Source organism: Quercus suber, unplaced genomic scaffold (genome assembly GCF_002906115.3).
Source record: "Quercus suber isolate HL8 unplaced genomic scaffold, Cork oak 2.0 scaffold_106, whole genome shotgun sequence".
NCBI lineage: Eukaryota > Viridiplantae > Streptophyta > Magnoliopsida > Fagales > Fagaceae > Quercus > Quercus suber.
The window spans coordinates 577,894-603,415 of record NW_027069571.1 but is presented as its reverse complement, the minus strand read 5'-3'; the positions used below and the strand labels follow the sequence as shown (position 1 = coordinate 603,415).

Genomic DNA, 25,522 nt, shown 5'->3' with positions numbered 1-25,522 from the left:
TTTTTTTTTTGATAAAGTACTTTGGGAGTCTTGATAGAAATGAAAAGGAAAAAAAAATAAAAATACGATAAAATATTCACAATATGATGTGATAATAACTATGATTGATGAATTTCATCAATCTAATTAATGAATGTCTAGTTACTTTTTTGTGATTCATGACATGCCAATTTGTAAGTTTATCGTAAAATTTGTAGTATCCTTAGCATCACTATTTTTTTTTTTTTAAGTGCACAACCATTAGAAATATATATATATATATATATATAATTTTATAAAATTTTGGGCCTTTGACAATGAAGGAGGGGGCCTTTTTCCCTAAAGTTTTTTTTTTTTTTTGCTGGTGAGACCTTAGGCCTAGGCCTAAGTTGACTAGGCCTTGGGCTGGCCCTGGACCTATTGAAGCCTCTCCTTGCAGGCTTTATCCTTAAGATAGACAGTGGAGCAAAGCAATGGATACAGTGTCGATATGAACAAGTTTTTAAGCTGTGCACAAAGTACAGGATGATAGGTAATGAAAGGCTTCAATGATCCTTTGAGGCAGATGAAGTGAAAAGAATGTTGCATGCTCAAAGGTTAAGACTAACTGAACTTCATGGAGTACAGTTCGAGTTTCAAGCTATGGTAGCCCACTTCTCAACACAACCTTCAAAACATGGTGGATCAGCAGCCATTGGTAAATGCCTGTGTAGAAGAAGAAGAGGAATTAGGCAATGGGATCCTCTATCCCCTTACCTTTTCATCCACTACAAAATTGTTCTTGATGGTGAACTGTCCAAGACCTTCTGTGGCATCAAAATAGCCAAAAATGCTCCTGCAATTATATACATCTTGGTGGAAAAACTTGATTGGTATTCTAGAGTTTCTAGACAAGTGATCAACACATTCAAATCTGACATTTTTTTAAATCCAAACACAGTCATTGATCTAAAACTGAAATGGGAAAACTCGTTGCACATTAGAGGTGTGAAACTCCTAGAAGTTACCTTAGTTTTAATTTTAATTTCAGCAGGCATAGGGTGCCACACTTTCACTCCTAGCTGGAGAAAAGTAATTCTAAGCTTCAAGGATGGAAAGCTAAACTCTTATCCCAGGCAGGTAGAATGACCTTAATTAAATCAGTGATTAGTTCCTTGCCTTTATACACATTTTCTTGGACTGTATGCAATTTTTGGTGGGGGCATGAGAATGAACGTAGGAAGCTCCATATGGTGGGTCGGGATGCCTTATGTCAATCTATTTGGAGAGGGAGCTGGAGTTTAGAAAAGCTTCGTTGGTTATTAAGGTCATGCTAGCTAAACGAGTCTAAAGATTAGCCAATCAGCCCCAATCAATCATGTAATCAATCATGTCTAGGACACTGAAAGCCATTACTTTTCCGAAACTTCCCACTTTTAGAGACAGTTCAAACCACTAGACTCATGGATTTGGAATAGTTTTTGCTCCTGCAAGAACTCCCTTCTGACTCAGGCAAAGTGGAGAGTGGGTAATGGGTTGTATTATTGCCCTAAATCACAAGGACTAGTTCTCTCCTAAATTAACCCCTGTACAGCTTCAACAATTAGGACTAAACTCTGTTTCAGACTTAATTAATCATAAAACAAAAACTTGGAACTCACAACTTCTAAACCAAGTTTATGAATTTGCAGAAGCTATAAGTATTAGCTCTATTCCCTTATCTAAAATAAATAAGGATAATACTCAATTGGCCTGTTTCAAATTGGGGAGTTTTTGAAGTCAAAAAAGGGTATCAACTTCTTTCAGGTAGTATCGCTCCTAGATTAGAAGATAGTAATTATAGAGAAGGGTTCTGGAAGAAGTTATGGAGGTTGAAAAATCCTGTAATAATCACTACCTTTTTGTGGAAATTTTTGAAAAATGCACTTCCAACCAAATTAGGTCTAGAGAAAATAAAGATTGCATTAGATACAAGATATGCAGTGTGTCATTCCGCAGAAGAGGACTTTGACCATCTTTTCCTATCCTGCACACTTGAAAAAACAATTTAGATGGAGACGGACATCAATTTATAATCTAATCTGCTACATCCAATTTCAATCAGCTACTGGTTGAGGAAACGGGTGACTAACATTGATAATTATAGGAATCAAAATCCTTTCTTTGAATATATCATTGCTTGTACTTTATGGACCATCTAGATAAACAGGAACTGAGTCATTTTTGAATGTAAGATTCCTAATCCCCAAGGCTCATTACTAATGTCAAAAAACTTGATTGGCAGGTACTACAAGCTTTCAACAAAGAAAATAACAACCAGCACAGTAGCTGCAATCCAAAAGAAGGCCTCAAACAAGGAGCTATTAGGGGGCAAATCCTTAGTTTAATAGCTTACTTGGCAAAGGGCAGGGGAGGGAAGGAAATTTTCCAAAGATGCTGTTCTACTGCAGAAACAGAGAGATTGTAGACCTTGCTATTGGCAACAAGGGAAGCTGTTTCCCAGGCCAAGAGGCAAGGATATAAGGAAATACTTCTGCTATCAAGCTCAAAACAGCTGCGGGATGTGTTGAGTGGAAGATACAATCCAAATTGGAAGAACCGAGTCATCGTGGAAGACTTGCAGCAGTGCCAGTCTGCCAGAATGATGGAATAACAATTGATAATTTTGTTGTAAATGATACTACTCTGGGACCAGTTTGAAACTGCGCTAAACAGGCCTAGAGCTTTTATGTAGCCTATAGAGAGCCTTACATTGGTGTACTGGTTGTATTTTATCATTTATGGTATAAAAAAAATGAAGTAACCCTAAAAGTTCTAGAATATTTATTAATCCAGTACTTTGTATTGTCTTAGGGACACCAGTAGTTGGCCTTTTAAGTATATGGACACCAGGTTGGGGTATCTACATTTGCCAAGACCTCATCAGAGAGGAGAGCATACAACTCCTTTTTTTTCACTCAACAAACCTCTCCTTGTCATAAGGATCTGCTAAGTAGATAATTGCATCCACCTTCAGAAAGATAGAAATGTATTTAGCAAAAAAACATTAATTAACATTGTGCCTATATCTTTCTTGTTAATTTAATCATGCCTATATCATTCTTGTTAATTCAACAAGAAAGATACAGCCATAATTTGAGCCATTAAAAGAAAATACTGCAGCATTTTGAACCAACATGCAATGACGAGCATAATTTGAAATATATTTCTCTTTGTTAGGCAATCAGGCAACATCTTGCCAAATTTCCAATACAGAATTTCAAGTTTGACTTTAGGATCACCATTTATTAACATTTCCCAAATGGAAGCATTTTACCCTCAACAATTAAAAGCATTCCTCCAGTTTTTAAAACTGACAAGAAAGAAGGCCAGATCAAGAAATAAAAATTAACATGCAAAGAAGTCACCGACTCACCAATGCACTCTTAGAATTATGAAATGCCATATTCAGTTTAAAGAAGGGAAGCTGCCTGTTAACTATCTTGGAGTCCCTCTTATATCAGGAAGATGATCTGAAAAAGAGTGCAATAAAATCACAGCAGTCATGGTCTGTGAAATATCTCTCTTACGCAGGTAAGCTCCAGTTATTAAAGTTTGTTCTGTTTAGTCTTCAGTCCTATTGGTGTAGGATGTTCATATTGCCAAAAAAAGTTACTAAAGTAAAATGGGACTTGGTTTGTAAACCAAAATGTGAAAGTGGCTTGAAGATTGGAATAAAGCAGCAATAATGGGTTTTATTTGGTCTCTCTTTGTTCAAGCTTGGTCATTATGGGTAGCATGGGTTAGAACTAATCTCCTAAAGGGTAAAAGCTTTTGGATAATCAAAATACCTCAAGATTGCAGCTGGAGGTGAAGGAAAATCCTGAATCTCAGGGAGATTGCTAGACCCTTCATTAGATTTCATGTGGATTCAGGTAAGAATATCCATCTTTGGCACAATTGGTGGCATCCAAATGGTGCCTTGTTCTTGAAATATGGCCACAGAAAAATGTATGAATGTATGATGTATCCAGTTCTTCTAATGCTCTTTTGACTAGTGTGTTGCAAGAGGGTAATTGGATTTGGGCACCAGCCAGATCCGATAACCTAGTTCCTATCCAAAGCAAATTGTGCTTAATTGATTTTGCCGAGGAAGATAGACCAATTTGGATCCCTTCCAAATCTGGTACACACTCTTGTGCAGAAACTTTGAAGGCTATTAGGGAGAAAAAAGCTGAGGTTAGTTGGTGGAGATTGATATGGTATTCGAGAGCCAAACCTCTTTCATTGGTTGGCTGGCCATGTTGAATAGATTGTCAACAAAGGAAAGAATGCTTAAATGGGGCTTTAATGGATACTAAGTGTGTACTATGCAAAAATGAAATTGAAAACAGAGAGCACCTCTTCTTTGAATGCTCTTTTACCCAGTATAATATGGAAAACTCTAATGAGTTGGTGCTTGATGAAGCATCCTAGCTTTTGTTGGGTAGAGATCATGGCCTGGGGTGAAAGACATGCCAAAGATAAGAGCCTCAGATCCAATGTATTCCGTTTAGCTTTATGGTTTGCTGTGTATCACATATGGCAGCAGAGGAATGGTATCTCAAAATAAAGTTTTGTGCTGTGTATGGGGGGAATTTCTTTGGATTCTCTTAAATCCTCTTCCTCTTTAATTCCTTCCTTAAGCTGTGGCTAGGTGTTTGTTTCCCTTGTATATGAATTAGTTTTGGTATCAATATTTTAATGCAAGATATCTGCAATGTAATATTTGATCTAGATAAATTTTGTAATATGACATAGAGAATGACTCATGCATGTATGTTGAGACACTATTAGCAGACGAAACAACAAAAGGCGCTATCCACAAACTCCCATCATCAATGTTCTCCCATAAATCAGATATACACACGGAAAGCTTTGCTTTAGGGTCAGGCAATAACATAAGCAAAAACAATTGCACAGGCAAATGAGACATATATAAAAGAAAATAACTGTAGATATATAAGACTAAGAGCACTAAGTAAATGAGAATGTTGGTGCCACCAACATTCTCATTTACTTAGTATTTTGGTTAGAATTCAGCCAAAATTTATGGCAATTTAATGTTATAAGTCACAACTCAAATTTCATCATGCTTCAAATCTGAAACTGGATTGCTACCCAAAACTACTCACAACAATTGAATAAAAAAAAAAATCGACTTTACTGTCTCTACATTAACAAAAAGAGAATATATCAGATAAAACAGAGAAATTGAAATTACAATCACAATATCATCATATTGCGCAAATCATTAACTGAAGGAATATTCTCATCAAAGAGACAATTTGATAGATTGAGAAAATCTACCTTGGCACAGTAGTAGTCTCTCCAAACTCTACGAGCTATTCAATTTCAATGTCCTCCTAAATCTTTAGATCCTTCATCTCTTTAGATTTTCAACTGGGCGTTTACTTTTTCATCTGCTTCGATTCAGAGTCTTGCACAGGGTGCAACAGCCATGGATGGCCAAGATGTAAAGTTCAAAACTTCAACTTTTCATTTCAACGGTCGGGCCTGTTATAGAAAAAATATATAATATATATGCTTTTTTAAGGCTTTTTTTTAAGTTTCCAAGTTTTCACCCTCTCTGATTGATGGTTTTAACGAGGAGGGGTGTTCAAATTTTAAAAGAGGTACCAGGTAAAATACTTTAGTTACAGTATGTAAAGTTAGCTTTATATATTTATCTATACTATTTATATAACAAGATTTTCTTTTTTGGACAAGACTTTTAACTTTTATATGGTTTAGAAATATTCTTAGACCCCATTTTTAGTATGGACAAAATTTAGAAACAATTCAATAAAAATATATTCTAAGTCCACTTAAAATACCTATAAAATAGGATACTCTCCTACTAATCTATGTCTTCAAAATAAACGTATCTAAAAATTAAAAAAAGAAAAAAAATCTCAATCCACTTTGAAAAACATTTTTTTTTCTGTTTTGTTAATCTAAACAGTTTAATCTCTCTAAATACAATGTCATTGCTCATTTCAATTTAAAAAAAATGAAAAATCATAACCATCACTGTGAAAAAAAAATTAAAATTAAAATTTTTTTTAGTTGAAAATTTGCTATGCTAAAATTAAAATGTCATTTTTGAATTCAGCTATATTAATTCCTATTTCATTAAAAAAAAAATCATGCAAAATTGGCATTAACATAGCTGATTGCTGAAAGAAACATACTCCTCACTAGATTCAGACCATACAGGCGTGCACCCAAATACACATGCTAAGGAGTAAACAAATCTTTGAGCATTCTCACAACAGCTAAAACCATCATCACTGCCACGAATTACGCCCACTAGGATATTCTCTTGGATTGGCTAGGATAAGAGGCTTATACATTGCATAGTTAATGTGTGATGATGTATTACTCATAGATTAAAATTTTATAGAATTATTATGGTAATTTCATTGTAAAGTTTCTAAAATTGATTTACAACTTTACTCATTTTGAAATGAGTGAATTGAATTTTACTATTATAGGGTAAAACATTGACCATTTTGATGATATAGTAAAATCCAAAACCACTCATTTCAAATTCAATAAACAAGAAGAATTTATGAACTCTATTGATGCAGAGGATGTATACACAAAGTTCATTTAAAAATTAAATAAGAGAAAAATTAAATTCTAAAAGTCACAGAATCTATAGAATCTACAATAAAAAAACTGTTTTTGAATACTATAATCATGGTGTGTCACATGTTTGATTTTTTTTTTTTTTTTTTTTTTAACTTTGTTTATACTATAAGTCATATAATAAATATATAACAAATTGTGATTGGTAGAGAATAAAGTGGAATACAAAAAGTAAAACATAGGGTTTTTGTTTTGCCTCTTCTTAGTCTACCACTACTTTATGTAGTGAGAAAGCCACTTGAAACCACGTAGATACTCCTTTGTGTTGTATTTTTCAGCCACAAAAACCTCAAGGGGATGGGCATTTGCTTTTGCCAGCTCTAATGTCAAACCCTTCCCTGTGGTGACATTGGTCAGGTCGAGAAGGGAACACAATGCCTCTTCTGGATAATCAAAAGATTGTGTTGTGCACAAAATAAGGAATGGAAGATTGGCAAAGGCCTCATCAGAGAGTAGATCATTCACGTCTCTTCTTGGCCCCAGAAATTGCTCATTGGCCCTGGTAGCATCCACAATGTAGACAACTGCATCCATCTACAGAACAAAGATTGAAATGTATCTAGCAAAATTGCATTACTTAACAAAGAAGATAGCATGGTGGAGCGACTCACAATGCCAAGCATAACTTGAAACATTTTCCACTTTGTTATCCAATCAGACAGAAATTAAGCCAAATCCCAATCCATAACCTCAAGAGACATATAAGGATCACCTTTCTTTTTCAACATTTCCCAAATGTTATTTAAAACAACCAACAAGAAAGAAGGTCTGAACAAGAAAGAATAATCAACATGTAAGATGTAATGATGTACTAGTAAAAGTATGAAATGTTGAGACACTACAAACAGACCTAAAACAAAATGTGCTATAACCAAACTTCCATGATCAATGTTTGCCTCAATGAATCAAATATAAACATGGAATGGTTTGCCTGGGAGTATGAAGGCAATAGTATATTAAGATTTAGGGCAAGGCAACAACATAAGTAAAAACAATTTCACAGGCCGCTGGTGTTCAGTTGGGATAGCAAAGCTTAAGCATATGAGACACGTATAAAAGAAATTTAATACAGTAAATGTAAGAGCACCAAAATTCTCATTTGTTTAATATTTTGGTTAGAGGTTAGCCAAATCAATTAAAACTTAAAAAGGCTAACTTTTCCATTCTAAACCAAAAAATTCACCACTACCAAATATATGGCATATACAGTCACAACTCAAAGTTTATCATGGTTCAAACTTCAAATCGGGGTGAATTAGAATCCGGCTTACTAGCAAAAACTAGTCACAATCATGTAAGTCATGTTCAGAATAGGACAGAAAGGATTCCATTAAACTAAAACAGACAGTTCAGGAACTGTATCAAATAAAACAGCCTGGACTAACACAGCAAGAGAGTTAGAACTAGGCTACCCCAAAACATGCAAGCATTCTCAAGACTAAATATGAAATTTAAACTACAATCACAATATCATCATATTGCAGATATCATTAACTAAATATTCTCATCAAACATAATTGAGAAATGTACCTTGGCACCGTAATCTCTCCAAACTGCATGAGCTATCCGAGGTCTTCCTAAATCAAAAAAGTTGAACATGATTTTCCCAATACAAGACACCCATGATGTCAAATACGGCGCTGTCTCAACATTCTGCAATATTCATTCATCCATAGATTCAATACCCAAAAAAAGAATATCAAATCAATGGTAGTCAAATTAAACAAAACACCAATCCATCATTTTTAAGCTGAGAATCAAAATCAAACAAAAAAAAAAGCTTTTTCATTGTTAAAAGTTCCGGCTTTAAAGCTTAAAAATCTCACATTCACTTGTACAAATTACTGTATCTAGCTCATTCTTAACTATTACTAATGTCACACTCTAATCTATGAACTCTGTTACAACTTCTTAACCTAAAATCTTTAGATTCTGCACTTACCAATTTCATTTACTTGGATTCAGATTCATGGATGCCCAATTTTTTATTTCAGCAGTCGGATTAGAGATTAAAAAAAGAAAAAAAAGTAACTTTTTACTTTCTCTAATTAACGGTTGAAATGACAAGTTTAAATTTTCATCTCAACCATCCACAAATAGTACATCCTTAGGTTACACACAAGGCATAATCTACCAAAATTATACAGCCCACCAAATGCATACTTTATGAAACTCTTGTTTTTTTTCTTTTAATTAATATTTTCTTTACTACTATTGAATTTTCCACAGTAGAAACATAATTCTATTTTCAGTGAAAAACAAAATCAAACCTTCCCTTCTTAGCAGGAAAAAGAAAACCCAGGATTTATTTTTCTTAAAAAAGCACTCTTGATCTCCTGAGCCAAGAAAAAGAAGAAGAAGAGAGAATTACCTCGTCTGAGAAGCTCGAAATCACCGCCATTTTGCAGCTCTCATCATTGCCTAAGAACAACACGTTGGCCACCTTTGATTTGAAGATATAAAAACCCCCCAGCTTTTCTCAGGGGAAAAAAAAACTCAAGAATTAACAGAAAGCTTTAAAAATTGCTTAAGAAATATGAGAGAGAGAGAGAGAGAGAGTGGCACCTCAAAGATGAGATCAACAACCCCATTGACCAAATCCATCCTTCCTTCTTCTATTTTCTTTTGTTGTAGTATGTATGTTTGTGAGAGAACAGAGAAGGAGACTCTGATTGTTTTTTTTTACTGGTACGCTGTGGTGGTGGAGAAGTTTCCCTTTCTTCTCTCCTTTTGGTGGTAGTGTTTAGGGTGTAGCGTGAGAGACAAACTAAGATTATGTTTAAGGTGTATATATCCAAACTCTCTCACAACACGTCCCTGCGTGATTTTGTACAGGGTCAAGTGTTTTCTGGTTTGTTTGAGTTTAGCATTCTCCGAAAAAGTGCAGTTTTTCTTACTATTTAATTTATTTGTGTTACTATTTAAATTATTTTGGTTAGTATTTATATATGCTATTGTATTTTTTTAGTATTATTTAGGCAAAAACGCAAAACCGATGCTCTAACTTTCACTGTTTTTCATTTCAGTCGTTTAACTTTTAATTTTATCAATTTAGTCTTCTAACTTTCTAACTTTCAATTTTTATCAATTTAAGGTTCTGTTATATCTCAGTTAGAGCTGCCGTTATATATGCTTGAAGCCACGCCGTTTTGTTCTTTTTTTTTTTCTTTTTTTTATAATTCGGAATTAAAAGAAAACCCAGGACCCAGAAAAGAACCAGAACCCAGAACCCAGAAAACCCAGAAGAACCAGAATGCAGAACCCACAACTCAGCAAAAAAAAAAAAAACCCATAACTCACAGCAACAATCCCCATCGGAACCCCATCAGGACCACCACGCATGACCTCGCCACGATCCACGCCGACCACCACGCACGACCTTGTAACAACCCACGCCGATCTCCACCGCTGCACGAACCCATCGGAACCCATAACCACCGATCCCAAAACCCATTAAACCCGAAACCCATCAACAAACCCATCAACCACCGTGAGAGACCCATCAGCAAGCATGCTCATTCAACCACAACTCAGCCAAAAAAAAAAAAACCATAACTCAGCCATAACTCAGCAAACCCATCGCCGTGAGAGAACAGAACATCGCCGCAGAGACCCATCGCCGTGAGAGAGACCCACACCACGCCACCAGGCCTCCACGCCACGCCGCCACCAGACCCACGCTAGACCCACGACCCACGCCAGAAAAAACCATCACCGTGAGAGAGATATGTGAGAGAGATCATGAAGGGAATCGAGCCGTAGAGGCCGAAAGGCATTTTCAGCGAATTCAATGCGCAAAAACGAAGTCAGATTGTATTGCTAAAGAAGATGGAAGCTATGACAAGAAAAAGAAGCAAGAACAAAAAGGAGAACAAAATTCATTAGGCATTTTCTATAGTGCAAATCTTCTTTAGAGTTAGTATCTATGTCCTTAATGTTGTTGTTGTTGTTGTTGTTGTTTTTTTTTTTTTTCAGACTTTTCTTATTTTCTTTTAATTTCAGATTAAAAAAAAAAAAAACAAAACAGTCATATTTAACGGCAGCACTAACTAAATTGTAACGGGGCCTTAAATTGACAAAAATTGAAAGTTAAAGGACTGAATTGACAAAACTGAAAATTAGAAGACTGAAATGGAAAAACAGTGAAAATTAGAGGGTCAGTTTTACATTTTAGCCTATTATTTATGAGTAAGTTAACTTTTAAATTTTTTACAGTATTTATAAAAGATTTTCAATTTTAGTTAAATAAGTTAAAGAAAGTGATAGCCTGCTTCCAAAGTGCAAAGCAGAGAAACACCAAAACCATTGATAATCACTAATAAGTTAAGAGAAAAGTTTAACAAATTTGGTTTAATGATTACTTTTAAAAACTTTTAATGATTAAAAAAATTTACAAATTTTTATATTTTTCATAAAAATGATATTAATTTTTTTTAAATTGTCAATTAGCAAATACTCTAAAAGTACCCATTAACTAGAATCATTAATAAATTAGGTTATAGATAAATTTTATTGAAAAAAGTTAATAGATGCCATATTGATTTAAGTAATATTTTCAAAGTTTTTTTATAAGAATAAAAAGTAACTGAATTTATTTTACTTGCATTTTATATTTTTCATAAAAGTTATATAAAAAATTCTTAAAATTTGACCATTAAAAAACTCGTTATCCAGGCCTAATTTTTATTACCATTCAGTCATCCAATACACGTGAGTGTACCACAAACAACTGAACTAATGGTAAATGATAGGATCTTTCAAAAAAATAAATGGTAAATACTAGGATAAGACACAACTTCTACTACAATTATGATATAGTTGATGTGAGTAATAGAGAAAGAAAAAAAAAAAGTGGTGAGCTTATATAAAAATGATAGGCTACGTTATAATTATGACAAAAAATACATAATAAAAGTTGTGGTCTTAGAAGAATTTGAAAGAGTATGAAAGGTTCAAAGTGGACCTAAAATAGCTATGTTTTATGAACAATGTTACATATGCAAAAAAATTTACTACATTTTTCACAACAGTTGAATTGTCAAGTTTTTACTAGTTCCCATCTAAAAAGTCTATCACTGATATTATTTTTTACCTGCCACTAATAATTTGCCACATCAGCAATTGTAAGAAGTTTTATTAATATTTTGTGTCTATAGACTTTCTCGTGTTTTATGCAAAGCCACCAACATTCTATCTTAAAACTTATTTAGAATTTTTGTATTTTAGATTCTTTAATTAAATTTAATTGTGTAGTTTTTTAACCACAAGGCTGAATTCAAATATATTTCAAAAAAAATTATGGTTTTGTATGTCAATACAATTTTGTGATCATTTTAATTGAACAATCTAAAATATATTATTAAAAAAAAATCAAAATACATTGTTGGTCTATAAAGTTAACCTATATTTAGACCTATTTGAGAATCTGACTATTTCCTCGGATATATGCAATCCCCCTATTTTACACACATTAGGTTATTGCAGTGAGGAATCCCGTGGGAGGTAGTCTCAAGATGTTAATAAGAGATTTTGAATCCAAGATCTCATGGATATCATGAGGCTTTAGGAACCACAAAGACAATCCCTTGGAGTTAGCGTTTGTTATCCTTGAAGTTTCAAAAATGAGTGCTATTAGTTTCTCTACCAACTTCTGTTAGTATTTTTGTCAATATATCTAACGAAATAATGACATGACTTTTTTAGTGATGTGATTAGTTTTTATTATTAAAAAATCACACATCAACTGGGGAAGAAAACCCGAACTTGTTTAATGTGGTTTACCCACTCAATTTAAACTAGTTTCTAATTCTCTTTCCCAAACCAAACTTGGTAACAAAAATTTCCAAATTGAAATGGTATATCTCTCTCTTTCTCGGTACAGACAAATTCACAGTGAGAACAAAATGTCGTTTGCCCACTCAATTTAAACTAGTTTCAATTCTCTTTCCCAAATCAAACTTGGTAGCAAAAATTTCCAAATTGAAATGAGATGTCTCTCTCTTTCTCAACAAAGACAGATCCATGTTGAAAACAAATTGACACAATATCATAAGGTTAGAAACAAAATTGACAAATTTGAAACATTAGAAACCAAATTAACACACAAAGAGTTAGGAGCCGAATAAGTAATTTACCTTAAATATACGTATATAAAATTTATCATCATCCTCCCCAAAACAAGCAGATCCTAGTTTGGGATTTTGGGGAATGAGCCATACTTTCCTAAGAGATCGTATCTCATGCGCTGAACACATATGAAAATTTTCCGCATCCCTAGATATAGGACAGCAATGTACCTAGTTCGGGAATGAGCCATGCTTCCCAAAAATGGAGACCTAGTAGAGAGTATGATGTGAGGGTGTTTTTGAACATTTTTCTCTAAATTGGGAACTTACCCTAAAATGGGGAAACTAATACTAATCCATCTCTCACACTATTATTCTTTATTTCAATTACCAAGATAAAAAATAAAATAAAAATAAAATACTAATAAGAAAGTTCTAGGCGTGGGTCGGTGTGTGGGTCCCAGAGTGATCAAGTTCTAGGCGTGGGTCGGTGGGTGGATGGCGGAGTGATCTAGCCATCTAGGTGTGAATTGAGGCATTTGCTAAATTTGCCAAATCCAGAATCTCAAAAGAGATAAGAAGGATCACCATTGTGTTTCAGAATAGTATTTTAAACACAACTAACAAGAAAGGATAATTAACCAGTGAGAAGTCAATGATGTACTAGCAAAATTATGAAACTCCATGTATATTATAATATGCAAGAGATCTGCAATGTAATTAATATTTGACCTGATAAATTTGGTAGGTCGAGACTCGAGACACTATTAGTATTAGCACACCTTCTAAAACAAAATATTGTACTGTCACCAAAATCCCATGAATCAAATACGGAATAGAAGGCAATAACATAACATAAGCACACACAGTTTCAGAAGACCAGCTGGGATAGCAAAGCTCATATGTAAAAGAAACTTAATAAATACAGAATATATTTGAGCACCAAAAAATTTTCATTTGCTTGGTATTTTGGTTAGAGTTTAGCTCAATCATGTAAGTCATGTTCCCTACTGTGACAGAAAGGATTCCATTAAATTAAAGTAAGCAAGAGAGTTAGAACTAGGCTACTCCAAAACATGCAAGCATTCTCAAGAGTAAATATGAAATTTAAACAACAATCACAATATCATCATATTGAACATATCATTAACTTAATGTTCCCATTAAAGATAATTTGATAGATTGAGAAATCTACCTTTCCCAATACTACACACCCATGATGTCAAATATTGCTGAGGCAAATACAAATTAACATAGAGCTTTAAAAACGACACACAGCTTTTAAAAATGAGCAAAGTGCTTAAGAAATGAGAGAGACAGAGAGAGAGAGAGAGAGAGAGAGAGAGTCACCTAAGTGAAGAAACGAGGGAAAACCAGACCGGTTTTATAGACGGAGGAGCTTGAGAAAGTTTGAACAGACAGCCTGGCCTTGTTTTTCTTTTTCTTTTTGGTGTGTCCCCAACCCATCCTTTATGAAACACTTTATAGAGATCTACAGTACAGTCCCGTTTTGACTTTTTTATTTATTTATTTATTTATTTTTAAAATTTATATAAAGGAAATACAAGAAACTTCATTAAACATTAAAAAAAGAAATTGTATATTAGAGATTAGTTTGCTAAATAAAATAATAATTCTCTTTTATCCAAACAGATAAATTATCAATGTTTGTTAATAAATGAGTTGTAGCAGGTATATTACATTGCCGTGTTACACGGAAAGACTACCTTACGAAAGCAAGATAACAAAATGCAACTGACAATTCTTAAGTTCCCACAATCTAATATTTTTTAGGTACAATATTTTATCACCATAATTACTAAAAGCATTCACGGTCCTAAAAATTTTAACTTCTATTATTTTAAAAACTACTTTATATATTTTACCACTCAATTTTTACAATACATTCAACATTAAAAGTTCTATTTTTTTAATCACTTCATTTAAATATTTTTTCTTTATCATTTTTTTTATTCTCACTTTATTTTTTGTCTCTTTAGCTCTCTTTATTTTTGTCTCTTCACCACCCACAACTGCTGAATAAACAACAAATTTTCCCCCTTTGGAGCTAGAGCGAGCTTGTAAAGATAGAAGTTTAACCGTTCACCATTTGCTAAAAAATTTAGATATACCTCCATCATTGTAGCTTGCTTTTTAGTATTTTAGCAATTTTAGCACCACCATTGCAAGTGCTCTAAATGTGCATGTGAAACCATGAAAGAGATATATATATATATATATATATATATATATATAATTTTCCCACCTAAATCTGATATGTAAAAAAAAAAAAGAAAAAAAAAAAAGGTCACTTTAAAAACGGATTGGGTAAGGTTCACCCCGTTTTTCTACCAAGGAAAAAAAATCATAGGCCATGTCAATTGTCAAGTATTTATCTTCGGTTTTAGGTCGGGTTATTGGGCCCACATCCAATTTTACCACATGTATTTTAAATAATAAAATCAACTATTACATGAAAAATGAAAATATCATCACAGTGTACTATCGAAAGTTGAAATATTGAAGAATTACTAATATTGTTTATTACAATTGGTGGATAAGTAGTATTAGTTGTAGTCCAGATAAAAATGATATTCCAATCACCATTTACCACTAGTAAATTGAGAAAAGCATTGTGAAAACAATTTAAAAAAAAACTATTAAATAGTTTCTTTTAAACTTATTTGGTTACGTAAAACTTTTAAATTTTTTTTTTCAAGGTAAAACTATAATTTTTGTTAACTATTAACAAATAAGCTCTTAACATAGAAAAAAAAGATTCAAATGCATGCTGATTTTGGTAAAGCAGACAAAACAATACAAAAGTTCCTTTTTTTTTTTTTTTTTTTTTTTGCTCCTAAAAAGAAAAGAGAGGACATGGGATAAGGCCCAAGAAGAACAAAGGGCAGCCCACAGTTTCCAAATTAATGGGCCAAAAAATTGGGCTCCATATGGGAATAACAAAAGTCCCATATTCTGAAGGTTGCTTCTTGCTAGCACGTTTTTCAGGTCCCTTCCAACATTCACTACACTTCTCAATCGACATTTGAATGATCTTGCTTTATTAAAGGCTAAAATGGTGTTTTGAGAATCACCCTAAGAAATGACTAAAACTATAACAGGCTTCCAGAAACTATTATTATGATTGTAGCTTCTGTTTCAGTCCATAACACACTACCCATTACATCTTTTGTTGTCCATGTTTTGATACTTCCATTAAGTGTTAATTTCCACGCATCACTCTCATATACGTAGAAATCAAAATCCAATAAAACCATTAAACTTTTTAAGTATGGAAAAATCTATATCTTAAAATGTAAACAATNATAAATATGAATCTATTGTGTGCGAGAGAGAGAGAGAGAGAGAGAGAGAGAGAGAGAGAGAGAGAGAGAGAGAACCAGCCACCTTGGAGAGCCACTTAGTAAGATAAGGTGTTCAAAGAGGTCTGGTCTCTTAGTTGCGGCGATGCATCCAATCATGGCTGACATGGAGTGACCCAAATAAATAGTCTTATTCACATTGAGTTGATCGAGAAGGCACAGCAAGTCTTGGACGTAACCATTGAAATTGGAGTACTTCTTGGGATTGTAAAGGTCAGGATTTACATTTGGAGAGAAAACTAGGTCGAAAACCACAACCTTGAAGTAGCATGCAAGGTAAGGGATCAGATAGTGCCATAGAGTCTGGTCTGCACCAAACCCATGAGCCAGAACTAGGGCTTGAGTGCCATTTCCATAAACATTGACGTTTAGTGCTTCAACAATGTGTCCTCCATAATCACACAGCGTATCCATGTTGGGCTAACTTACTTAGTACTTAGAAGGCTGGCAAAGATATATAGGGTCTGCTTTAATGCATCAAAAAGTAAAAAAAGATATAGATAGGACTGCTTTAAGTATTAAGAAGACTGAGGTTATATTATTCACTTGCAATGACTTTTAAGGCTGTGTAGGTGGGTGTTTCTCACACAACTCCTGCAAATCGTTGAACAAGTAAGGGTTATTACACACAAAGCTAAAAACGTGTTTTAAAAACACGGTTTTAGTTAAACTTGTACAACAATTTTACAATTATAATTGAAATTATTGGGTTATGTGAAGTCTTGTTTGTGTTTGAACTGGATTATGATCCGATCCGATATAAAAAGTAATACAATTTTTAATGAGAAATTTTTTAAGGCTTAGTCTATGGAGTGGAGGTTTGGGTTTGGGCCCATTTCTTAGCTCATTATAAATCCGTTGTGTGAGATATAAATATCGTTACTTCAGATTAAGGTTTGGTATGCTGTTTTAGATATTAAAAAAAAAAAAAAAACTGTATTATCGCACTTTGTATAATCTCTTTGAATGTATTTTCTTGTGTTATGTGTGATTTTTCTTTCTATGTTTTGCATCTCATAGATATGAGAATTCGTGTAAATTTTCAACATAAATCATATTTTGAAAACACGATTTTGAAGACTATGTACAACTGTGTGCAACAATAATTCAACATAGTTCAACCATACATTTTTAATGTTTCAGTCCATCCTACTTTTACTCTCTCACTTTCTATGTTATTAATACTCTTAATTTCAGAGACTGAATACGGCTGTGTGCAACACTAATTCATCATAGTTCAACCATACATTTTTTATGTTTTAGTCCATCCTACTTTTACTCTAGCCTTCTATGTTATTAATACACTTAATTTGTTTTAGGTTTTCTTGTAAAGCATGTAGGCTACGCAACTAGCTAGTTCAAACGGTATACATACTTTCGTATGTGTGTACGTTTTCAACACAGTATAGACTAATGCATACGTTTTGTATGTAAGGAGAGAGAAATCATTGTCATGAACCTAACAATTAATGTCCTAGTATGGACAAAAAATGGATGACAATTAACTCATTTTCTTTTGAGAAAACGGACAAAAGAGACATGCTATAATTAATTTGGATCCAATTTAAAACTTACTTCCAACTGCCTTGACAGAGACTGTGTACTGATACTTCGCCTTATGGTGTTAATTATCCAAGAATATGAATTTATAGTTCAAGTTTAAAAAGAGAAAAAAAAAAAATCTTGGGAAAAGAACTTTCTCATTTTATGTTGGAATAGTTCACAATTTCTTCTTTTATCTTTGAAATCAACTAATTTCTTTCTCTATATTTGAAAGATGAGCAAATATCTCAATACTTTCTCAATTAAATTCAATGGAATTTTTTGAAGAAATTTTTAGTTGTACACTGGCCAAAATAGGTAAATGCCCTTTTTGTGCAAAAAAAGTGGCGTTTTGCCCAATTTTCCAAATTAATTAGGAAAATGCCCCTCTTTTATAACTCGATTTTCTAAAAATTGAGTTTAAAAAAAAATTCCTGGAGCCCTATAGTGGTGTTTCAAGGAATCTATATTGACGTTTTAAGGACATATAGTGGCGTTTTGGAACTCGAGCTTCATAAACTCGAGTTATAGGCAATTTTTTTTAACCTATAACTCGAGTTCGTAGAGCTCGAGTTCCAAAACGCCATTATAGGCTCCTTAAAAATGCCACTATAGGGCTTAATTCGATTTTGAGAAAATCGTGTTTCAAAACAAGTAGTTTGGAAAATGGGACAAAATGCTGGATTGTTTGCACGAAAAGGGCATTTGCCCATTTTGGCCGTCATACACTACAAAAGAAGAGAAAAAAAGTTAAGGATTGCATTGTTATTATTTTGGATTGAATTTTTAATCATTGTAACTACATTGGATTTAACTGAAAAAGTAATGGAATATGGATATTTGCTCATTTTCTAAACATAGAGAGGGGAAATTGGTTTATTTAATAAAATGAGAGGGAAATTTTGAAGTACCCTAAACATAAAGGGGAGAAAGTAATTTTTTCCTATATTATTTGAAGCGATATTTATACTCGCATCTTGATTTCTCAACTAAAACAAATACGTTGTTATGAAGTAAAAGAAAAAAAAATCCTTTAATTTCATCAATTTTTCCCTTTTAGTTTTTCTTTATATGTCTACTTAATTACTCCAGCTTGCTACTAGTTCTCCATTAGATTGTTGAATGTGTAATTCATTAAAAATAGAAGATTTTTGAATACTAAAAGAACCTATGGAAGAAACTCAAAAAAAAAAAAAAGAACCTATGGAACAACCGCCAATAAATACAAATCAATAACCATGTTCTGTCTCTATTACTGGCTTCTACAGCAAAGCCTCTTTCTCTTTCAACAATTTAATGTGATACTTGAAAGACACAGGTGCGGCTTGCGTCCAGTGGTGACTGCCACTGGACCCGTTGGATTGCAGACATGTGTCCACTCTTAGACACGTGTCTGTATCCTGATGTGTCCAGTGGCAACCGCCACTGGACACAAGCCCTACCCGCAAGACACATTGCCAAAAGATGAAATAGACAACAGGAAATGCAAAGTGCCTCACGTTAATACAGTTGGGTTTCATAGGCATAAATAAAAGGATAATAAATGCAACCCAACAAACTTGCCGTCCCTGAGTTTATTATTGTAAGCTTTTTGAATTGATTGATATGCTGTCATTTAGAGAGAGCCTTGTTAGCTTTTAGAATTGAATGGTGCTGTCAGTTAAAAAGATAAAGGCTGCTTCTTCATCCTCTACTAAACCATTACCAACATTTAATTTATTAGATATGTGAGAAGTTAGGGTTAAGGGTTTCGTTTGTGTGGTAAATGGGAGACTGACATGATATGTGTTAAAAAATCATCATTTGTAAATATTATATCGTGAACGGAAGTTTTATGTAAAAGTTAATTAGATTTCAAGAGGGTGTGTATGGTAAATGAAACACGGACACACGACACGTGTTCAAAACTGATCACGTGTAAATATCATCTCATGAACAAAATTTTTATCTAAAAGTTAATTAAGTTTTAAAACAGTGTCTGGCAAATTAAACAATTAGGTTAATTCTCATAGAAGTTGAACCACAAATAAAATTAATTCAAATTTGAACTATTTTTGTTTTATATCTAATTTGTATAAATGTTTCTTTTTTTTTAGTTGATAATTTGAATGAAGACATTTAGGAGATGCAAACCAATTGAGTTAGAGCAAATTTTAGTTAATAAACAAGTTGTTTATACTAAGTCAAATAATTATAAGGTTGTGCAAATCTTTTTTTTTTTTTTTTTTGCTAAAAGGTAATCGCTGATATTTGTTGGTAATAGTAAGTGTCAAAAATATTTAGTAGGGAAACTTTTCTAAAATCTTTTAAAAGCAAATATAAAAACTAATTTTTTAGTAGAAATACGTGTCTGAATTTAATCAAAGTTAAAACTAATTTCTCATGCACTTGAACCAACCAAGAATTCATACAACTTAATTTTGGGGCATGTAATATCTGAAATAGGAGGTTAAAAACTATTTTTTAACACAAATATGTCTAATCCAATTTTGAACTAGCTTTTTGAGCTAAAAAGGTAGATTGTATAAATAATAAAAACCAATTGTATTACTCTTTTTACCATAATTTTGGAATATGCCAAATCCCCTTTATATTTTGTGATTCCAGATTCTAGCATAGTTGGTTTCTACTTTTAACCATCAACTTGTAATCCCAGAGTGTCATTCAGAGTGTCATTCTTGCATCTACAACACTGGGCTCATGGGCAAGATATATGCCCATATACGTATGTTCATGTTGTATTATTACACGCACACAATTATTACTTTTAATTGATTGACTTAGATTCAAATAGTGCTTGGCATAACTTTCTGTTAATTACACCACTAATTCACTATAAATTCTTTTTGATAAAGGGCAGGAGATAAACCCCAAACCTCATCAGCTAATCAATATCTATATGACTCAATAATTTCAGGTAGGATGCATTTCATGAATCATGCTATCAACTAAAAAGACTTCCAAGAACCTGCATTTAGTTCTCAAACATTAAAGCAGTAAAGTAACCTTGTCCACCCCATGAGGTTGAATTATCTCATGCGATTCTCATTGATTATAAAAAGCAAATTGCAAAAACTAAAACCAGAAACTTCCGCACAATCTTTGTAGAAAGCTGTAGAGCTTGCTTTCACATTGTCATTCTTCCATGGTATTCTCAAACAATAATGAAGCATCCAAGCAACTAATAAAAGAAGAATACAATTCTAGATAAATACGTCTAGGATTCGGGATATTTGAACATGGACCACCACTTAAAAGAAAGCCTGCCTCAATTTTTGCCGTTTATTCACAAATCAATTAAGCCAAAATACAATCAATTTTTGCGGTCTATTCACATGGTCTGAATTACAAAAAATAGAAGATTACATAAACAAGGTAGTAATTACATAAATGCAGCAAGGAAGCCTAAACGATATTTATTTCCTGTACACCATTACCCACCATTTAGATGAACGAAAAAATATATATATATTGTAAATTTGAGCCGTTGATCATTCCTGACATTTAACAGTTGTCACTTTGCAACTGGATAAATATTTTGTGTAACAGTTTTGAAGACCTATGGTTGGAATTCATTTGCCCAAGCAAAAAGAGGACAAGTGAAGATGCCAGCATTAACATTTGGTATGCAAATGATCTACAACTGATGCTTGAAAATCCATCTCATGATTTACCAATTGAAGAAAAGAAGAGAAGTTACATTCAATTCAAGGCATAATGAACTCGTTCAAGGAGTTGCACCACCTGATTGACTGGGATAGGTGAAGGTAAATTTGGTTTCAAGCTTGATTTTACTGTGTCAGGTGAACCAAGAGGTAACAACAATATGGCCTCTTGCTGCTTACTTGTAAGCTCCAGGAACTGAGTCAGCATGTCACCATCCAGTATTTTAGGAACCCCAACCTGTCAGTCAAAATGAAGAAGTGCAACAAAAATAAAATAAAATTAAACAGGTGGTTGCCTAGGAAGGCCCGTCAACTAACATACCCCCACTACCATTTTACCACATCTTACAAACTGCAAAAAAAAGCTTAGCCTAAAAGCTGGGTGCCACATAGAAGAAACCATGATTGGAATCAACAGAAAATTGACAATATATCATTGACCAGAACATCTCCTGCCCAGGAACAGGCAAAAGATAGGGAAGAGAGGAGAAGGGGGGTGGGAGAAAAAGGAGGGAATGAGTGGCTATACTGACAAGGTACAACCAGATGGTTCTCAAATTATTATCCATACCATTACAAAAGCTTTAGGGGGTGCTTGGCAAACTAATGAACTCTGTTTAATTTTTGATATAAGTTTGAACCAAAAAAAAAAAAAAAAAAAAATCAATTCAAAATTAAATTGACCTAAACCAGTTAATTGTTCTTAGCTAGCGAGGTTCTATGACTTGCCAAAGACCCCCTTAGAATGCAATAATGGGACCATTAACATTCATCAAGATCCAATTGGAAAATAAAAGTTTCCGCATAAATATAAAAACTAAATATTTCGTGCAGTCAAAACTTATGCATGGTCCCTTAGGTTCCTTAATTGAATTCAACCAAATAGTTGTATTGACAGTGCACTAAACTCAACCATGTGGTCCATTAGTCAATGCAATCACATAGTTAAATTTAATTGGGGAACCTAAAGTTCAACCACTAAGGAGTTGAACTAAGTTTTATCCATTTCATGCAGAGTGCTTGTCTTTACAGTTACAAAACCAATAAATAAAATCAATTTCAACTTTTCTTACCGGATTTTCACGGCTACGGAAATCATCATGATCATTTCCTAAAACAGGAGAAGTCAGTGGATGAACCACAAGTCTAGCTTGGACAGCTTCTAAGAGCTCATGTTCCTCCCTACATAAACATGACATTTGAAAAGATGAAATTGGATCCAGGCTTCACAACCAAACATAAAAGGGATTCAAGAGCAGTATCTTTTTTTTTGCCCCCTGATATGTAAGTGCAGTATCAAAATGTTAACCACGCTCCAAAGCAAAGATAGTAATAAATTAATCATAATATAACTATTTGATTGCAGGAGGTTTTTTTTTGGGGGGGAGGGGGATGTCAATTACAGCCGTGCTTCCTGCTTGACTAAAACATTCAACATTAAATTTTAGGATCATATGCAAGTCTGCACTGCTTTTTCTTTTGTAGTGAAACTGAGATGTGTCATATCAAATATTTGCAACACGGGTCTTGCAATAATTTTGACTGAAATAGGGGAAATGAGCAAACGCTAAATGGGCATCGCATGAAAAATTTCATGAGGCAGTTGATCAATTTTCCAAATGTTGGAATCCCATACCAGTGCCACAGCCTAGGAAGCACAGTGCGAGTGCGGTGCGGCGAGTGCGGTGGAATATGTTTATTAATAAATTATTAAATATATTTTTATTTATATTTTCTATATAGTGCTAAGCATATTTTTTCATAAAATGGTAAACATATACCAATTTAAGAGCAATAGTAGATAATAAAGTGAATACTGAATACATAACCATTCCATGATTTTCAGAAATTAGAATACAAGATTGAAAGTTTGAAACTAAAACTAAATAAAAGATAAGTGTTCAAGATAATCAAATAGAACGAGAGTTAGAGAGAGTTTAGGGTTTCTCTTTAAACTAGGACATCAAAACAGTGTGTTTTGACAAAATTTTTTACTTTTTTTTTTAACACTTATTTTGGCCCATATCAGACCAATTTGGGGCCTGTTTCGGACTGTATTGGGCCAAATCGGAAAACGAAGAAAAAAAAATCGGTCACAAATGAGCGTGCAGCCATGTCCACGGCCACACAGCGCGTCCATGCATATCGGACTCGGGTGTGCCGACCTAATCGGTGCACCCGTGCTTTCCAGGTCCCAACAGAATTGCATCTCCCTTAAGGCATTTCAGGGGAGATAGAAGAGTAAACTGTATTATTTTTTTTTTTGATAAGTGAAGAGTAAACTGTATTATGGTATGCAACTTTAAATCAGCACCTTAGAATTTTTCTGACTTAAAATGCTTCCTTCAGTTGCTATGTGGACAGGCAAGGAGAGATTAAATCAAATGTGCACAAGATCTCTTAATTGATAGTCACGGCATGACCAAGGAGGACCATATCTGACTGATACATAATGCTTCAAACCCAAAGTTGAGTGATCATATTTGGAATAAGCCTAATGACTATTGCAGTCAGGGTGATTCTATATCTTTTAATGACCCACTCTTCCAAAGAAATGGTCAAAAGGGGGTAATTTTTATATTGTTAAGGGAGTTTTCTATCAAAGAGCCTACAAGGGGCCCTTCAAAATTGTATCTTTATTATTGGATCCCAAACCTCTATTGGTAAGGTGCAGGGCGGCTATTCCTCTGCATCTATCTTCATTAAAAGTCATTTATGTAAAATAAAGAAATATTAAAGGACTGCATGCCTTCACCATAAATGTGCACCCAATATCCATATAATAAGAAAAGAAGAAAGACACTATATTTGTTGAAAAAAGCATACCTTGATATAGGAATAAATATTATAATGCTTCCTAATAGTGTACTGGCAATGATAGTGTTTTGTGACAGGTCAATAGCATTCAGCACATCATCAGCTGGAAGTTTATATGAATATGATCCCTATAACAAAAACATTAACAAACATTAACAATAGCATGATGGGAACTACCAAAAATTTAATGCATACAAAATGACTGCTTTAAAATTTTTTTTTTTTTTAATTGGTAGGTTACAAATGCATCCAATGGGTCTTCAACCCACAACCTCACCCTCCGCATATAGAATGTATAAGGGGAAAAGGTGCTAGTTATAGCTCATTGGCTTGCTTTACAATCATGTATAGAAGATGCATTAGATCCGAAACCAGCTCCAGAAGTTATATATAGCATATCACCTATCAATAAACCTATCAAGAAGAGAATATATAAGGGACAAAGTTGTTATTTAATTTTAACGTTTAAAAGTTATTATTTATAATTTGATTGGAAATCTTTCCCTTAATTATTGGTTTTTTTTTTTTTTTTTTTGGGGGGGGTGGGGGTGGCGTTGGCCCTGGGGATTGAAATAGATTATCTGAATTGTACCCAAAAAATAAATAAGAAAATCCGGAAGATCTGCAAATGAATGATTACTTGTGATATTATTTGACATTAAATCCAATCCAACCCAACCCAACTTAAAATTGGAGCAAAGATTGCCATTTACATTCTAAGCCCACATAATTAATCATAGATAAGATTCTAGTAGATTTCTGACACTGGAAATCAATATTGACCAGATGATGGACAGCACTGAAAGCACATGCAAGTGTTCGTATGACAAAGCAGGTTGCTTAAAACTAAATTGGATGAAAACTTTATTCTTCTTTAGGGGCCATCAGATGCTGCTGTATACTACATTTATTGACCTGACCCCTAATTCATGTAAAGCCTTCAGGATGACACCAAAATTTAGTAATTCGTTTTGGGCTCTATAAAACTCTTTTTCCGCAAACTGAAAATTGAAAATCGTTTTAGGCTCTTTAATCCCATCTTTGCATAATAACCAAAAGAAATCACATGTATAGATTTACATGATAAATCTTTTGCTTATAATGTACGCCATTTAACCGAATAAAAGAACCATTTTATACTTTGAAATTTCAAAGATAGTGTGGCACAAAAATACCATAAACATATGAATTTACATGATAATTGTTTCCTTATAATGTATGTCATTTAATCGAATAAAAGAACCCATGTTATGCTTCAAAATTTCAAAGATGGTGAGGAAAGTACCCTTGCCAATTCCAGGTAGGTCACTAATCATACCCTCTACTTTCAAAATTCTATAGAACTGACAAATTACTGTAGATCACTAAATGATTTTACATGGAAGCTCAAGGAATACCTTCCTGATGCTCATGGCTATCT

At 33.5% G+C, this 25,522-nt stretch overlaps 3 protein-coding genes and 1 long non-coding RNA gene across 4 annotated transcripts in view; all 4 read right to left on the bottom strand.

Annotated features, from left to right (window-relative positions):
• Positions 1-466: 466 nt before the first annotated feature.
• LOC136068262 (uncharacterized) lies at positions 467-5,614 on the bottom strand. Its single transcript, XR_010629646.1, has 2 exons — positions 5,287-5,614; positions 467-684 (listed from the first exon to the last, which is right to left on the bottom strand). It is a non-coding gene; the product is annotated as an uncharacterized LOC136068262 (long non-coding RNA).
• A 985-nt stretch (positions 5,615-6,599) lies between these two features.
• LOC112012168 (GTP-binding protein SAR2) lies at positions 6,600-9,580 on the bottom strand. Its single transcript, XM_024044550.2, has 4 exons — positions 9,196-9,580; positions 9,002-9,103; positions 8,161-8,283; positions 6,600-7,164 (listed from the first exon to the last, which is right to left on the bottom strand). Exons 1-4 carry the CDS (start codon positions 9,232-9,234, stop codon positions 6,844-6,846), a joined length of 585 nt encoding a protein of 194 aa, XP_023900318.1. The 5' UTR covers positions 9,235-9,580; the 3' UTR covers positions 6,600-6,843.
• A 6,228-nt stretch (positions 9,581-15,808) lies between these two features.
• On the bottom strand, positions 15,809-16,492 carry LOC112012152 (strigolactone esterase D14-like). The gene is made up of 2 exons (XM_065775159.1): positions 16,104-16,492; positions 15,809-15,977 (listed from the first exon to the last, which is right to left on the bottom strand). The coding sequence occupies exons 1-2, from the start codon at positions 16,490-16,492 to the stop codon at positions 15,809-15,811; spliced, it is 558 nt and encodes a 185-aa protein (XP_065631231.1).
• A 4,379-nt stretch (positions 16,493-20,871) lies between these two features.
• Positions 20,872-25,522, bottom strand: part of LOC112012155 (uncharacterized) — a 17,188-nt gene continuing 12,537 nt past the window's right edge. The window contains exons 13-15 of the mRNA XM_024044534.2: positions 24,112-24,230; positions 22,359-22,467; positions 20,872-21,523 (exon numbers count right to left, since the gene is read on the bottom strand). Of these exons, the coding sequence (XP_023900302.1) occupies positions 21,323-21,523; positions 22,359-22,467; positions 24,112-24,230 (429 nt within the window). The 3' untranslated portion in view covers positions 20,872-21,322. The remainder of the gene's footprint in view (positions 21,524-22,358; positions 22,468-24,111; positions 24,231-25,522) is intronic.